Source organism: Nymphalis io, chromosome 19, assembly GCF_905147045.1.
Source record: "Nymphalis io chromosome 19, ilAglIoxx1.1, whole genome shotgun sequence".
In the NCBI taxonomy this organism is placed as follows: Eukaryota; Metazoa; Arthropoda; class Insecta; order Lepidoptera; family Nymphalidae; genus Nymphalis; species Nymphalis io.
The window spans coordinates 6,606,894-6,622,069 of NC_065906.1; the positions used below are offsets into that span (position 1 = coordinate 6,606,894).

Sequence of the window (15,176 nt, forward strand, 5' to 3'; positions counted from 1 at the left end):
TTTAAATGAAAACTAAATTATTGTAAAAGTCTGTTTTATTATTTAGATTCCTATTTATTTTGTACAGTTATTACTAATTTAAATCCTGACAATCTGCGCCGCGACACCACCAGGAGGGTTTATATCTGGTGTAATGAGTAAGCGAGCGAAGGTACCTCCTCCGACGCCCTTTGCCAAGCGTTCTGGATTCACAACAACGCAGCCATTCACTTCCTGCAATATATTTGTACAATATTACTTTCTTTATTTGTTTATCCGTGTTCTTAAAATAAAGCCTAGAATTGGAAGTGTGTACACTCCCGTGGCTTTGAAGGTACGTAACTTTCCGGTCATATCGGGTTGCTGACCCATCGGATTATATGAGTAAGGGAATAAACAGTGCACTTGGACACTACACATACACTAACATGTTCTGCGCAAATTGGTTAATCTCACCAGAGACTTGCCGCCGTGGCCAAAATTGATCAGGAGGATATTATCATCATAAATTCTATATTGTTAGTAGCGATGCCCGGTATATAAGCAAAGTATCACCTTAACAAAGTATCTGAAGTTAGAGGGTAACAGCAGCACGTGCGGCGCGGCGGGCAGCTGCGCGTGCGCCGCCCACAGCGCCGCTTCGGCCGCCAGCGGCGCCGGACACAGCGGGCAGTAGCTCTGCTGCGCGCACACGTGACCCGCCAGGCGCGCCAACTTGTCGCCGCCCATACCTCTGCAATACGTTATTGCTTTTAAGTCGTCCATCTTCAAGTATATTGAAGTCGACGAAATGACATTTTTTTTAAAATAGTAACGAGTAACTTTATTTATTTCTTTTGGCAACTGAATTGTTGGGAAACCAGACATGGTTTCAGGTAGTACCAATTAAGGTTTTAGAGTATTTTTGTCAATAAATTCTCAGTAGCTGTCCAAGAGTTAGAAAGATGGTGGTGTTACAACTCCATCTTTGTAAAGCACTTACAGTTGTTGGTTTCACACTTAATTACTTTCTGGTCTAGTTTGATGGCTGTCCCATCGGACTATTAGAGTATAAATAGAGAGTGCACTACAGTTTGGGCCCACAAATGTACTGTACATCTTTTGCGCAGTTAGCCTGGCTAGGAAATTAGCTACCGAAATTAGGCCAGGAAGACTATTATTTGACGCCATTTAATTTGAACTAAATAGAAACTTACAAGGAAATTTCCTCTTGACTGATGTGCATGAGGATATCAATGCTGGTTATACCAACAATAATACCGTTAATATTTAGTGTGCTCGGGTCTGGTAGAAAATGTATGTTGGAGTGCTTTCGACGGCTGCTGTATGCTGGTGTGGGGTAGATGTTCACGTTGAATGCGTCCTTCGAACTCGATACGATGTATATCTTTGTGAAGGGACTGAAAGTTTCGATAACGTGAAGCATCGCTCAATATAATGACTATTTATTTGTCTTTGATAAAATTCTAAAAATAATAAAGAACAATATGACTTCTTTTGTAACGTCATCAAACATTTTATAAAAAAGTTGATAAGCTCTAAACCTTCTCCTCAAAATAGAGAGGAGGCCTTAGCCCAGCAGTGGGACATTAACGGAATGTCACTTGTTGTGAAATATATGTAATTGATTATATTTTAAATAATTCATGTCTTAAATATACATTTACGTAAAAAAATAATGAAAAATTCTTCAAATTTAAATTGTTGAAATTTAATAATTTGAATATTTCTTACCTCACTGCACCAATTTCTGCTATACTATCAATCAATTTATCAAAAAATGATTTGTAAGTTTCGGCCATGGAGTGATCTTTTATTTTAGCGTGTTCGCTATCCATAAATGGTCCGATCATTATTACAACGTGGGGTTTGTGCGTGCCGATGTATGTTATAAAGTCTTTTAGTGGCTCATAAGCCATGTTGTTGGAAGTTGTATATGGACCCGTTGCTACCACCATTGACATTGTACCTAAAATTTATTCTAATTATTGACTTTGTTACGTATGAAGTCCGAACAGTACACGCTACGATGACTATTAAGTTCGGGTTTATACTTTATTATTATACAGACAACTTTGGTAACAAATCAACATTTGTGAACTATTCCTGGGACCTAGGCCATGGCATATTAATTTAATGTAGTTTGATGCACAATAACAACTATAAAAATTTAAATGCCCAGGAAAGTTTTGATAATCAAATAATATGATGATGAAGCCGAGATGGCCCAGCGCTTAAAATGCGTAATCTTAATTGATGACCGTAGGTGCAAACCCACCACTCAAAAGCACCAATGAATTTCATGTGCTTAATTTGTGTGTTTAAATCATGTCGTGCTTGACGGTGAATGAAAACATACCCGCATTGGAGCAGCGTGGTGGAATAAGCTCAAAAACCTCCTCAAAAAAGGAGAGGAAGCCTTAGCCCAGCAATGGGACTTTCAAAGGCTGTTTTTACTAAATGATAAACAATTTTACCAAGAGACTATTAATCTTTCTTACATATCGGGAACATATTTCAAAAGAATCCCTTATTTATTATGATAATAGGAGTGCATAGCCCCCATTTTATTTATGGTAGAATTGATTTATAACTAGTTTCTTTGAATTTGTTTTTTTCTTACTCTATCGAAAATTCTTATGAATAGTTGGTACATATGTAGGTTTTTACCTTTTAAAGCGTTCATCATATCAGCCTTGGGATCGGACACTGGTCGAGATGCATCATGGAACACTTCCTGCGCTATAAACTTGTTCCCCCGCGGGTTAACGCCGCGCATCACTACCACTTGTCCAGGAAAGAGCGAGTACTGCTTTACCCTGTCGAATTAGTCATTGCTATTAGAAAATTTAAAATATTTTATTCTACCGTACAAGAAAAAGGAGGGAACCGAGGATATTTACAATAGTGAGGATATAAATATTTGCAATCATGATGAAAAAGGTCCATACATTTGGTAATATTTTTAACTTAGCAAATGTATATGCCATTTCTTGTTTTGTTGTTGCTTACAAGCATTATACAAAAATAATTGCATAATATATTAAAGATGTTACTTACATTTTAATCTTGAAATTTAATATTATCAGAACAAGCATTGGTTTTAATTTATAAAAAGGCAATAATATTAAACGAAATTGACAAATCTTGCTAAGTCAATGTTTATATGATAAGCTAAATTAAAAGGGCGAAAGGGAACACATAATATGTGTTATCAACATATTCATTTCTAATAATGGTAGACGCTAGGGACAAGTCTCATTCTCTTAAGATGATATTATTTTTAAAATAATCAGATCTATTACTTATATTGAGATTAATTAACTAAAATTAACATTTTATTTAAAAAAAGGGCTTAGTTTTTTATTTTACTATATTTTTAGTACCTAACAATGTTGTTTTTTAGCCTTATAACATTTACCCTTATAACATTTTCACTTGCAAGTTTTTTGATTTTATATAATAAGCATATAATACAATAACTAAAGTACTTTTTTTAAAATAAAATGTTAGTTTTAAGTTAACTATCTGAGGTCCGAGTTTCTTATTTCATGTAAATTTATTTATTAACAGTGAAATATATTAGTGTTGTAAAAGATTTTTCGGAAATATTTAAGGTATTTTTAACTTGATTAAAAGATAATAAGCAGATTTAATTAGGTTAGAATTATCATATTAAAATATAAGTTTATTATAGGAAAAGAAGAACGAAATTAATAAAAGTCAATTTGGTCAAAAACATCCTTGTAAAGTATACTAAAAAAATACTTATAGAAAAAGAGCACATGTAAGGGATTAATGATTTTATATTATTTTTTTGTGACTATTTCACAATAGAATTATTACTAAAACGATTATTATAAGACATTGACCTAACTTATTCTTCCTACCTACCCTATCCCTTCCTTATTACACACTTTATAAATATTTTTAGTTATATATATTTAGATGTATATATATTATATTTTGTTAAATTAAATTGTATTTTATTTTTATGCCTGCAATGAACAAATAATAAATAAATGTGCTGTCGAATTGGAGGGCGTTAGTAGCTACGACACAGTTTTATACTATTGTAGCAACTATCGTATATATTGTTTATATGTTTAATTTGTTCAAAATAAATAAATAAAATAAATACTTTCTATAGTGTTTGTTTGCTCTTACCCATCTAAATCAACGGATACGGCCTGACTGAGAGAATCCTCCCATGTTCCTTGTAGAACAACACTTTTAGAGTTGAGTCTCGCATCTGCGTCACACTCAATGCGGCCTGCTACTAAGACTTCTGTCTGTAAACATTTCAGAAAACTTAGAATTAAAATATACAATTTAACAATTGTCACTAATATATAGGATATCTTACTTGAGTTTTGTGTCTCACTGAAGATGATTCTGTAAAACCATTCTTCTTCATTATACACTGAGACAAATATCTGATGTGATTATCGAACGCACTAGCTTTTTCATGGAGCAATTCGAAGCCGAACCTTGAATGAAAATTCATATATATTTTTTAAAGTTACATTTTTACAGTACAGTCGGAAAGACAGATCTGCACTAGCGATCCTCGCCTTGCCGGCCCGCAAGATGCCTCTTCACGCCTCGTTGAATCGTTACTACAAGCAAACTAACCATTCATGGTATGTGGTCACCATTGCCTATAAACATTTGCACTGCAAGAAGAAAAAACAATTCCACAAACGACACGTCAATGTGCCACTAAGTATGAGAGCTAGATGTTATAATTATGTCTCGTGTGCTTGGAACTAAACTGACTAACATTTTACCCGATAAACATATTTGGCTGTATAATTAGGAATAACTAGAGTATTACCCATCCCACCCTAGGTGGGTCTTCTTTTTTTTTATCGTGGAGAAACCCTCATGGATACATATCAGATGATATGTTGAGTTATGTTGAATTCCTACCGACTAAAACCAAAACGGTTCCTGCGATCCACACAAGGTGAAGATGCGGGCACGCTTGCGCATTCTTCCGCGCCTCTACCTGTGGCTGTTATTTTGTCAAACTCTTCGATGTTAAATAAACCTGTTGTTGGAATATATCGATTATGCTCACATGCATCTCGACTTGGGGGACACTATACTTTAGGCAGTAAACTTCCCCCTTTTCATTGCCCGGAGATTCTCCTTATGCAGACAGTTAGTTGGCATTGTGACGTCGTCTGTACCCTATTCTCCTACCTTTTGCTTAAGCTCTAACATTCTAACCTAACTAATAACTACCGGTCGTAAGGAGCAACTCGTCAATATTCGATTGCAGACTCCTCATCTCCTGTAATGTAATCCTAACAGTGGATGGATTATATGTATCAGAATTTCATAAAATACAAATTTTTCACCTTTTATTTTTACCAACAACAAGATAATTCGAATACAAAAATATAACATTTAAAAATCAGTTGTAAATTGACCGGGTTATTAAACCGTCATGGCCTTTGTTCCTGATCAAATCAAATTATTTCATTAAAATAGTACAAGTACTTTTGAATCGCCAAACAACGAATAAGCTTTTTTAATGGCTTTTTTTAAAGCTAATTTAATATCTCTAAATATACTAGGCTTATGGGCATACATATATGTTATGCCTCTATGCTTCTAATTACAGTTTGTTGTCAAATGAAACAACAACACTATAAATATAACATCATAATTATTAAATGGGAAGTAAATGTTTCCACTTACATTGCTTTAGTGTACAAGTCTCCATCATCATTGGGCACTTGTGATATATTCAATTCCAACAAGTCATTAACTCCGGTCGACGAGGCTATTGCTGATAATAATTTTTCTTCGCCATATGAGTGTACAACAGATCCTTGATTCGTTCGCGAGGTGTATTTTCCCGAATTATCACTAAAAATTGTATTCATTGGTTATTTTTAATCAAATCCAAAATTTTACCTTTAATAGGATACAATGTGAGATTAAAAAAAACAACCATTTATATAATACAGGTAATATTTGAAAGTATTCTCGTCAATTAATAAAAGGATAGGAAATTTGAGTTGTTTTATTATTGATTTGAAAAAGTTATAATTTGTGTTGGCATACATATTTATAGCAGTATATTTCGTGGAATATTATGCATGTACACAATTTATTCACTTATGTGAAAAGCCTTTCAAAACAATTTTCATCATTTTTTAGGCATAGGAGACTTTATATTTTTATTAAATTAAGTTTAATAATAATATCGAAGATCTGACATAAAACCGAGGGTCAAGTTACACAGATAATTAAATGCAATTGAATTATTATTAATCCTGGATGGAAGTCAACGGATACTAACGACACTATCATCTATATGCTTTATCGAGCATTACGCCTTCATAACTATTCAATGTTTTCTTAACTTGAAATTCAAATTTGTTAACTGACAAAGCTTCTGAGGAATCTTATTAATAATTATGGCTTCTATAAAAACGGACACGTTGACCAGACAAGAATGAATTTATTTTCCGGACGAAAACCTGGTGAATGTCTTTCTTTGCTTCTTGTGTTTATATTAAGCAATCACTATTATAATGATTATTGATAATATTATTGTAATTATACTGTGACGAGTTTCTGAATTAAAAATATTAATATTTATAGTTAAAATAAGACTTAAAACACACTTTCGTTAAAAGTTAAGTGTATGAGACTCGTTAAAAAAAACCAAATATACTAAGCTTGATCGGGGCTTACAACTATTAGCATTTCACTACCCAACTCAAAAAATCGAATTGTACGAAGTTATTTATTTTCATTACATTTACATAAAAACCAAAATATACCCGCGAAATTAACTGCTGCCGCTAATTATTTACTATTAATTATTCATAGCATGATAAACTGTTCCGAAAGTACGTTTTTAAGTGCAGAGTATATGTATATTTTTTAACATATTTTCGGCCAGTGCACCCTTTTTTTTCCTTTGTCTACACTCTGTATAAAAAGTGTATACTACTGTAAGTGTAAACTATATACTACTTACGTAGTGATTACATAAAAAAGTTATTAATAAAATTTTAGACGAAAAATATTTTTAAGATAACGATGAAAATATCGAACTCTTCAGATGAATGATCGTCTTAATAATCGTTTTGTTTTTATTAAGTTTTTTTTTTGTAATTGTAATAAAATATTTAAACTTTGACATTAAGACTACTTAACATAAAGGTCGAAAAAATGTTAGTTTAACGTAAGTTATTGAGGAATTTAAATTCAACTTCTTAGATCATTAACGTTTTTTTAGTTTATTAGAAATATATATAATTTTTTAGTGTTTTCAAAATTAGTTACATAATTCATTATTTTACATGGTTATTAGGTCGTAACTATATTGTATACTATGAATTAGTATATTAAAAACGTTATGTTTAGTACTTGATTATAATTTTACCGATCATTCGTGTCCGGCAAAACTTTTCTCCAGACATCACTAGTCAACATAGATTTTATTATTGTCTTGGAAAACATTGCTGTTCTAATATGTAAAGATGCGATGTTCGGTTTTTTTTTTAGCTTCATAGTAGACAGTAGTAAAAAGACAAATTATTTGATCAACTCGATCTTTATATCGACTTTTGAGAGAATTATATTTTCTAATTTTCTCGAAACAGCCACGTATTTGATGTTTAATAACATGGAAGAAAACGAGTAAGTTTTTATAAATAACTAAGAGCGTAAATATGAAATACCTAATAAGGCAAGAAATCACCAATACAAATAGTTCTTGGTTTTTTGGTGACGTAATCTTCACCCACGAACTAATCTACAAGTAAAAAAAAACAACTATATTTAAACAAATGCGATGTTTTTAAAACATTACTATATCGTATGTATTCGATTATAGAAAGCTAACAAGTGCAATGGAAGAAAACGAAATATTATATATGTTATATAGTTAAACAAATAGAAGTAGCCAATTTAAATTTTATAAAGTTATTTACTTTGACAGAATAACTCTTTTAGAATCTCTTTCTTTTTCACTTGGAAAGTACAAGTTTCAACATATACATTAACTGACCATATTTATTGATATCTTGTGTTAGTCAATTATTAATTAGAATAATTAAAAATTAAATAATGTTTAACACAATCAATGTTAAAAATTATTGCATACTTGAATTCGATTAAAAAAATAAACTTACACATTTGGTGAGTATGTAGCGGGATGCAATTCATTGTGACTTTTTGCTTGTTCTACTTTCTCTGTTTTAATTCTCTGAAATAATGTATTAAATAGGTATTTTATTGACAAAATATTTACGGTTAATTTTATTTAAAAAAATATTTTTAACATTTATAATAAAATGTGGTTCAGAAGTTTTTCCTGACAAAGTTCATCACATACATTTAAGTTATTTTAATGGTTGATATATAAATGACCATAAATAATAGTAATTCAAAAAAGCAATGGTGAACAAATATATTTTACACACCTTAGCAACTAAAATTGATTAAAAATATTGTTTACCACATCTCAGAAGTAGATTGAGTTGATGGCTGCAGACGAGTATGGATCTAGTCATGATGTTGAAGATACATGAACCAGAAGCAAACTCGCCCACAAAAATCATCAAGTCAAGAATATTTGTTAGCTTTCATGAATAACATATTAACATTTTGTTTCAATTTACGTTTACAAATATTAACTACACATAAACAATATTAATATAAACATAAAAAATATTAACTAAGTAAGCTATTTATTCATTATTTACTTTTGTTCATATAATGTAACAAATAAACCTCATTAGCCGATTTAGTAAGGCACAAAAACATACATTATTCAGGATACATGTCAGTAAGCATTTATACTTAACATAATTATGAAATTGTTCAATGAAATCCTTAATTATCTTCTCTGCAGATAGTTCTGGCAGCAATCAATGAGTGTAGATCTAGTCACAGGACAACACTGCACCACTAGATTTAAACCCATCGACTGCCAACAGTGTCTTGAATTTCTCTTGAGGGCTCCTAGTTAATTTGTCTTGATGTTTAAAATAAACATATAATAAAAATTATTAAATAAATAATTCCTTACAAAAAATTTAATAATTACTCCTTTTAATAATTAATAATTTTTATCCTAAAACTAAACAAAACAAACTGAACTAATGTATTAAAAAATAAAAATTTTGAAAATGTTTTTATTTGTAATAAAATTGTTAATTAAAATATTAAAGCAATTCTTTAAAAGTATATTCTACATACCTTTGGGGTGGTACTCATATAATTTGACAGGACTTCATTTTCTGATCTAATTTGTTAAGAATTATTACTAGTAATCCAACTGACATTATAAAACGAAAATGATAAAACATACATCAATAATTTAACCTTATGACAAAAAAGTTTAGTAACCGACACAAACTTTAGAACAAAAATTAAAAAGTTACATTTGAAATAAACACGTGGAAAAGTTTTAAAAAGGATACGGAATAGTTGCGGGTGCGCCGTAAACAGTCAAACTTGTGCCGGTACTTGAATGTGTAACTTCATTAACAAGAGCGTTAGGCCGACTTGCCGAACGTTTGGAAAATTCCCTTTTTGCGAGTAATTCTAAGTTCTCTAAAGTTGGAGACGCGCCGTTTAATGTAGTTAAACTAAATGCCATCCATTGTTCAATAAAACTTTCAGCGTCTACATTATATTCTGTACACAGACTTACACCTTGAAAGAAACGAATAACAGAACAACCTTGAACATTAATTTCATAGCGTTATAGCTTTACTAACAACAACTAACTTTTAACTGTAGGGGAAGTTAGTAAGAGGCTTCGGTGTCGAGTAAAACATCATTAGACGACTAGGTGGTTACTCACATTTGGTCAAAACTTCTTTCGATACTTCTATACCTAAAAATTGAAACTGCTCAGTCACCAATTCTTCGGTAGCCATTTTCTGTAAAATTGAAAGAGCGGAGCGAATGAAGGAAGCACGAAGTAAAAGAGCGCCAATCAAAAAGTATGCGTCAGAAAGTTTTCGTTATAGACTATAGACTATTTTGAATAGTAATTTAGTGGAGACACTAACTGTCAGGATATATTTTTAACGGTTGAATTATTATCTTTGTTTTTAAAAATTAAAACTTTTTGAAAATTCTAACATCAATGTTAGAAAATTCTAACATTGATAATCTCAAAAATATTTTTTTTTGTAAAGTTAAACAAGTTCTATGCGACCACCAAATAAAGCTGCCAAATTATATTATTTTAGACATTTCGAAGATTTGTATTTGAATATAATCAATACATTTTTTTATAATGAAATGTTTAGCTGTATTTATTTTTACGACCCATTAAATATTTTCTTTAAGTTTCATGTTATTTGTCATCAATTTCTTTTTAAAATATATTGTGTTCTACTATGGCATGCTCGTGATGTTTGCCCATGGAATTATCATTAATAATAATTCTAAAATGTTCCAAATTTTTTAACAACTTTAAATTTTGTTATGATACTTATTATAATTATTTTCATGTGATAGATTATAACAACCGGTTTTTCCATAATAACATTTCATATCACATCTTAGTATGAAAACTAGGTAGGTTGAAAAAATAAGTTTTAATTATTTTTATTTCAAAATCAGCTGACAATTAGTAAATTATTAATTCATAAGTATATTAATTATCGATATCAGAATTTAAGAACCTAATAGACGATAATTCAATAAAAATAACAATTTTGCTAACATTAACAATCAGATATTGCTCCATATGTTCAGTAATACATTAGGTCTTCACTTATTCAGTCATTTAAATTATTTTATAAATGGAAAAGGATCGCTCCACATACACTGGTAAACTGGTAACAAAGCAGTAATCAGCATTTGAACTTGTGCCGTATTTACTGTCTCTTTCCTTTCATTATCCTACCAAAAAGAAAAGAGCTCTAAGAACCGTGCGGTTAATAGATTTGACCGGTGATAACCGTAGATAGAGAAACTAACTTAACTTAACTTTGTTTCTCTGTCTACGGTGGTAACGTAGTTACCAAAGTAGGGTATCGAAAAATCTTGTAAATATTATTAATTATGCAAATGCATATAATCCGGTCTCTTGTTTGTTTTTCGGTCTTGTTTCGAACTTTCGCGCCTAATTTCAAAATCCACTTAGGACAATAATTAGCATGTTTATAATACGTATTTCATATTTATATATATAGTTTACCCACAGAGTACATAATGGACAAATCATATTAGCGGTATCACCTCGGAATTGAAGATAGTAGTCGGTAGTCGCGGCCACCCTACAATAGGTTTTAAGGTGTCAAAATAAAGGTTTGTAAAAGTTTATAGCCAACTGTCTCCAATTACGAGATTCTTGCCCTATTTTGACTAATATGACTGGAGTATACCCTGACAACAAACCACAACGTTTAGTTGACTTTTATATCAAGGGAACGCTACTAACTTTAGATACAGCGATTTATATAGAATCAGATGCATAAAAAATTTGAATGAAAAATACGTAGGTCTCTAAACTCTAAAAACAAAGTATATATTTATTTTAGTTACTACATCACAAACATTTACAAGTTGAAAAAATGGATCTTATGAACAATTCGATATTTCTATTTATCTCAAATTTTAGTAGATAAATAGCAATTTCACTTAACAAAATTTATGTAAGTATTATGTTTATTCTTAATTTACCTAACCGAATTTCGATATCTGGTTTATTTTCGGCCGAAACAGGAAAGTTAATGTGTAAGTCTTATAATTTATAATCCAACGATTTATTTTGTACCTACCAGGACTAATATTTATTAAAGTAGTTCCAAAATTGCATTACTTGAAAATGTTAAAAGTTTCGGTAAGGTTTTGACCATTTTTTAGACGAAACCAAAACCGGACGTAAAACTCGAAAAAAACTAGTTTTCTTTTGCTCCAACTAAAATTTCAACCAATTAAAAAAATATCGTAGGATAAAATCTAATTTTTAGTACGAGAAGGGTAGCTAGATAATATAAAATTGTTTTATGAATTGCATGACTCTTCTATTTTGCCTTGTAATCTTGTTAAGTTACAGTTGCACCTTTTTGGTAGTAATTCTTAATTTAAATGTTGAATTAATGTCTTCAAAATAGTGTAATATATTTTATCTTGTTACCGTGACAGTAGTTAGGATAAAATACACCTATTATTGTAATAATAAGAAAAATATTGGAACCATTATGTTTAAATTTTCAAAAGTAAGTTTTGAAAGAACGTGCATTCTAATCAATTTATTAATAATGCTCAACTTTTTGTTCGATTGGTATTGTTTATGTATTAGACATTAAATTATTGTATGCACACGTAGGTGATATAAAGTTTACAATTTTAGAGCACGTCGAGATATGTTTTTCATGGATATTCTACTACGGCGATCAAACACCAATCTACACTTGTAAAATTAAAAAAACTTCAAGCTGATTTTCAAGTGAGTAAAATACAAGCAATAAACTATAGATAACTATTATACTATTAGACTAAAAGAAATAAAAGAATATTTAAAAAAAAAACACCAATTTAAAGACATAGACAGGAGGTTTCCTATATTATTCAACTATTCCTCTGATATTTATAAAAATACATGTAAAGGCACATACACACACATGTATGTTTAAAAAGATTTAACAAAACAAAAAAAAATAGTTTTTAGAATATTTTCTTTTATATTTTATTTACATATGAAACATATTTTGTTAATATTACAGTGTGAAGATGGAAAACCAATTTGGCTAAAACGTGGTTTATGTGACAGGATTCTGTATGGAACAACTGTGGTCTTATGTTATATTGGTGTATTGATGTCGCTTGCAACTATTTATGATAATGCCAAACCTTCATCTTGGAAAAACCCAACATGTTAATATTTTTTACAAAGTTTAATCTGGTTCTTTATCTCTGTATTAAAAAATAATATAACTTAATTACTTATGTCATTAAATTAAATTCCATAATTAGTTTAACATTAATTTATATAAAATAATCTTGTTAATAATAAATGTTTGTATTAAATAAACATATTAATTGAACTATCAATTATTTGAATAATACTAGACTATTGAAGTAAGTATTTTTATTTTAATTAATATGCTTTAAGTTCTTTGGACATGTATATGAAATTTACATGATGGCATTGATTGTACTTCAGCAGTCACAATGCTGTTAATGCAGAGATTAGCCAGACCCCCTCTTATCAGACCACATGTGTATGCAACATACTGTGAAAAAACAAATGTGGTTAGTAAACAAATTTAAACTTATTTAAAATAAAAATTCTGTTTAATTTACATATATGTTCTAAATAAACTACTGTTTAAATAATTAACTTTTCATGATAATATATAATTGTAAATTTGAACAGATACAAATTGAAAATAAGAGAATAACTAGGATTTTTTTACCCTAGGTGCATATTCCAAATATTGATGTCCATTTGAGAAATTAGTAAGAAATCTAAAAGCGTTATCTTGTAGCACATACACGCCTTGGTGGTTTGTCCTTAAGTTGTCAATTTGTTTTTTATAAATGCATGTCCAAAAATCGGTGCATATAAACTTCATTGTGTCCAATTCATCTTTAAACCTTGGCCATTCTCTTGTTAGCCTTTCCATTATTTTATAACCAGCTGCAAATCCAATGTACTCTACTACAGATAAATCTACCTCCTGTAATATATTTATCAAATATTCATTAAATTTACATATCTTTGATAAGAACTATGAACTAAAGAACAATAATATTTATTCATTTTAATAATGATGTAATGCAAGTTTACCTTACTACCATTCGTAGTTTTTGATGGGTCTAAAGCATAGTTAATAATTTCTGAATGTAATAACTCAAATACAATATCATCAGCCATGTTTGACGATTAAAGTCTTTTAAGAAAATTTGCAAGAAATATTAATTGATGATTGTTAATTTAACTATATATAGACCAAAAACTTTCAAATTTTTTATCCAACAGAGATTTAAAAAAAAATAGAAGCTTTTATACTTAAGCAATTATTATTACTATAACTCTGATGTCAGAATACTTATCAAAACAGTTAGGTACTAGGTAGGAACTCAACTGTACAGCTGTACTGTCACTTGACTTGTCACTTTCAGTCCAGTGTCAAGTGTCAACTGTCGGACAACTGAGGAAATAGTCGATGTCAATTGTCAATAGGCATGATGACAGTATTAAAGAATTAAAAAATAAATGATTTTAGAGAAGAAACTATTTTAAATGGATTCTAAAAAGTGATCTCATTTTAATATACATATTGAGATGAATAAGATTTTTAATAAAACAAAAGTATAAAATTCTGCAATCGGCCATTTCATTTGAAACACCAATCAGAGCGAATGACATCACGCATCAGTATCTATAACCCTTTCTCTTGAACAGTTGTTGTGTTTCAATCAATCAATCAATCAATCAACAGCCAATCGTTGTCCACTGCTGAACATAGGCCTCTCCCAAGGTGCGCCAAAGCTCCCTGTCCTCCGCCTTCCGCATCCAGTTGGTGCCCGCCACCTTCTTAAGGTCGTCGGTCCACCTGGCTGGAGGGCGCCCTACGCTGCGCTTGCCGATTCGCGGTCTCCACTCTAGGACTTGTCTGCTCCAACGGCCATCGGTCCTACGACATACGTGACCAGCCCACTGCCACTTCAGCCTGCTAATTTTGCAAGCTATGTCGGTGACTCCGGTTCTTTTCCGGATAATCTCATTTCTGATCTTATCCTTCAAAGATACTCCGAGCATAGCTCGCTCCATAGCACGCTGAGTGACTTTGAATTTGTGGACTAGTCCCGCAGTTAGTGTCCACGTTTCGGCACCGTATGTCATGGCAGGTAAGACGCATTGGTTGAAGACTTTCGTCTTCAAACATTGCGGTATAGACGACTTGAGGACTTGTTGTTGTCGTTGGTTATTCGGGGTTTTGTGAAGAAAATAAAACATCCAAGATCCGTCAATGATGGAACAAGGTTTTGTTAAGGCAAATTCCTCTAATTTGCCCAGGATTGATTTGTTGATGTTAGGTAAGTTTCTTTCATCAAATAAAGACTTTTGTTCATATGAATTTCGAAATGTGAAAACTTCCTTATAAGTACATTTTTATTTATCTTTAGTGTTATCATAGGTTTTTTCTGTTAGCTATATAGTATTACTCGCAGATGAAGAACCCTTATATTGT

At 30.9% G+C, this 15,176-nt stretch overlaps 2 protein-coding genes and 1 long non-coding RNA gene across 5 annotated transcripts; 1 reads left to right on the forward strand and 2 right to left on the reverse strand.

Moving 5' to 3' along the window:
- Positions 1-17: 17 nt before the first annotated feature.
- LOC126775967 (DNA polymerase alpha subunit B) lies at positions 18-9,967 on the reverse strand. 2 transcript variants are annotated; one of them, XM_050498204.1, is made up of 12 exons: positions 9,821-9,967; positions 9,435-9,669; positions 9,211-9,256; positions 8,142-8,215; positions 5,689-5,859; positions 4,346-4,469; positions 4,147-4,271; positions 2,650-2,798; positions 1,714-1,948; positions 1,176-1,379; positions 535-712; positions 18-213 (listed from the first exon to the last, which is right to left on the reverse strand). In XM_050498204.1, exons 1-12 carry the CDS (start codon positions 9,894-9,896, stop codon positions 79-81), a joined length of 1,752 nt encoding a protein of 583 aa, XP_050354161.1. In that variant the 5' UTR covers positions 9,897-9,967; the 3' UTR covers positions 18-78. The 2 variants fall into 2 exon arrangements, with proteins under 2 accessions (XP_050354161.1, XP_050354162.1); XM_050498205.1 differs by lacking the exon at positions 9,821-9,967 and having other exon boundaries at positions 9,211-9,251; positions 9,435-9,579.
- Positions 7,539-12,717, forward strand: LOC126776044 (uncharacterized). The gene is made up of 4 exons (XR_007669929.1): positions 7,539-7,647; positions 11,177-11,280; positions 12,329-12,424; positions 12,702-12,717. It is a non-coding gene; the product is annotated as an uncharacterized LOC126776044 (long non-coding RNA).
- A 331-nt stretch (positions 12,718-13,048) lies between these two features.
- Positions 13,049-14,053, reverse strand: LOC126776036 (trafficking protein particle complex subunit 6b). 2 transcript variants are annotated; one of them, XM_050498292.1, is made up of 3 exons: positions 13,769-13,934; positions 13,395-13,658; positions 13,049-13,211 (listed from the first exon to the last, which is right to left on the reverse strand). In XM_050498292.1, exons 1-3 carry the CDS (start codon positions 13,853-13,855, stop codon positions 13,086-13,088), a joined length of 477 nt encoding a protein of 158 aa, XP_050354249.1. In that variant the 5' UTR covers positions 13,856-13,934; the 3' UTR covers positions 13,049-13,085. The 2 variants fall into 2 exon arrangements, with proteins under 2 accessions (XP_050354249.1, XP_050354250.1); XM_050498293.1 differs by having other exon boundaries at positions 13,093-13,211; positions 13,474-13,658; positions 13,769-14,053.
- Between the last annotated feature and the right edge of the window lie 1,123 nt (positions 14,054-15,176).

Coding starts and splice junctions, on each gene's coding strand:
- LOC126775967 (XM_050498204.1), bottom strand. CDS start 9,896: ATGGCTACCGAAGAATTGGTGACTGAGCAGTTTCAATTTTTAGGTATA. Junction 8,216..9,210: donor ATATGAGTACCACCCCAAAG/GTATGTAGAATA, acceptor ACATTATTTCAG/AGAATTAAAACAGAGAAAGT. Junction 1,949..2,649: donor TATGATGAACGCTTTAAAAG/GTAAAAACCTAC, acceptor AATAAATTTTAG/GTACAATGTCAATGGTGGTA.
- LOC126776036 (XM_050498292.1), bottom strand. CDS start 13,855: ATGGCTGATGATATTGTATTTGAGTTATTACATTCAGAAATTATTAAC. Junction 13,659..13,768: donor AAACTACGAATGGTAGTAAG/GTAAACTTGCAT, acceptor AATATATTACAG/GAGGTAGATTTATCTGTAGT. Junction 13,212..13,394: donor ATTTGGAATATGCACCTAGG/GTAAAAAAATCC, acceptor GTTTTTTCACAG/TATGTTGCATACACATGTGG.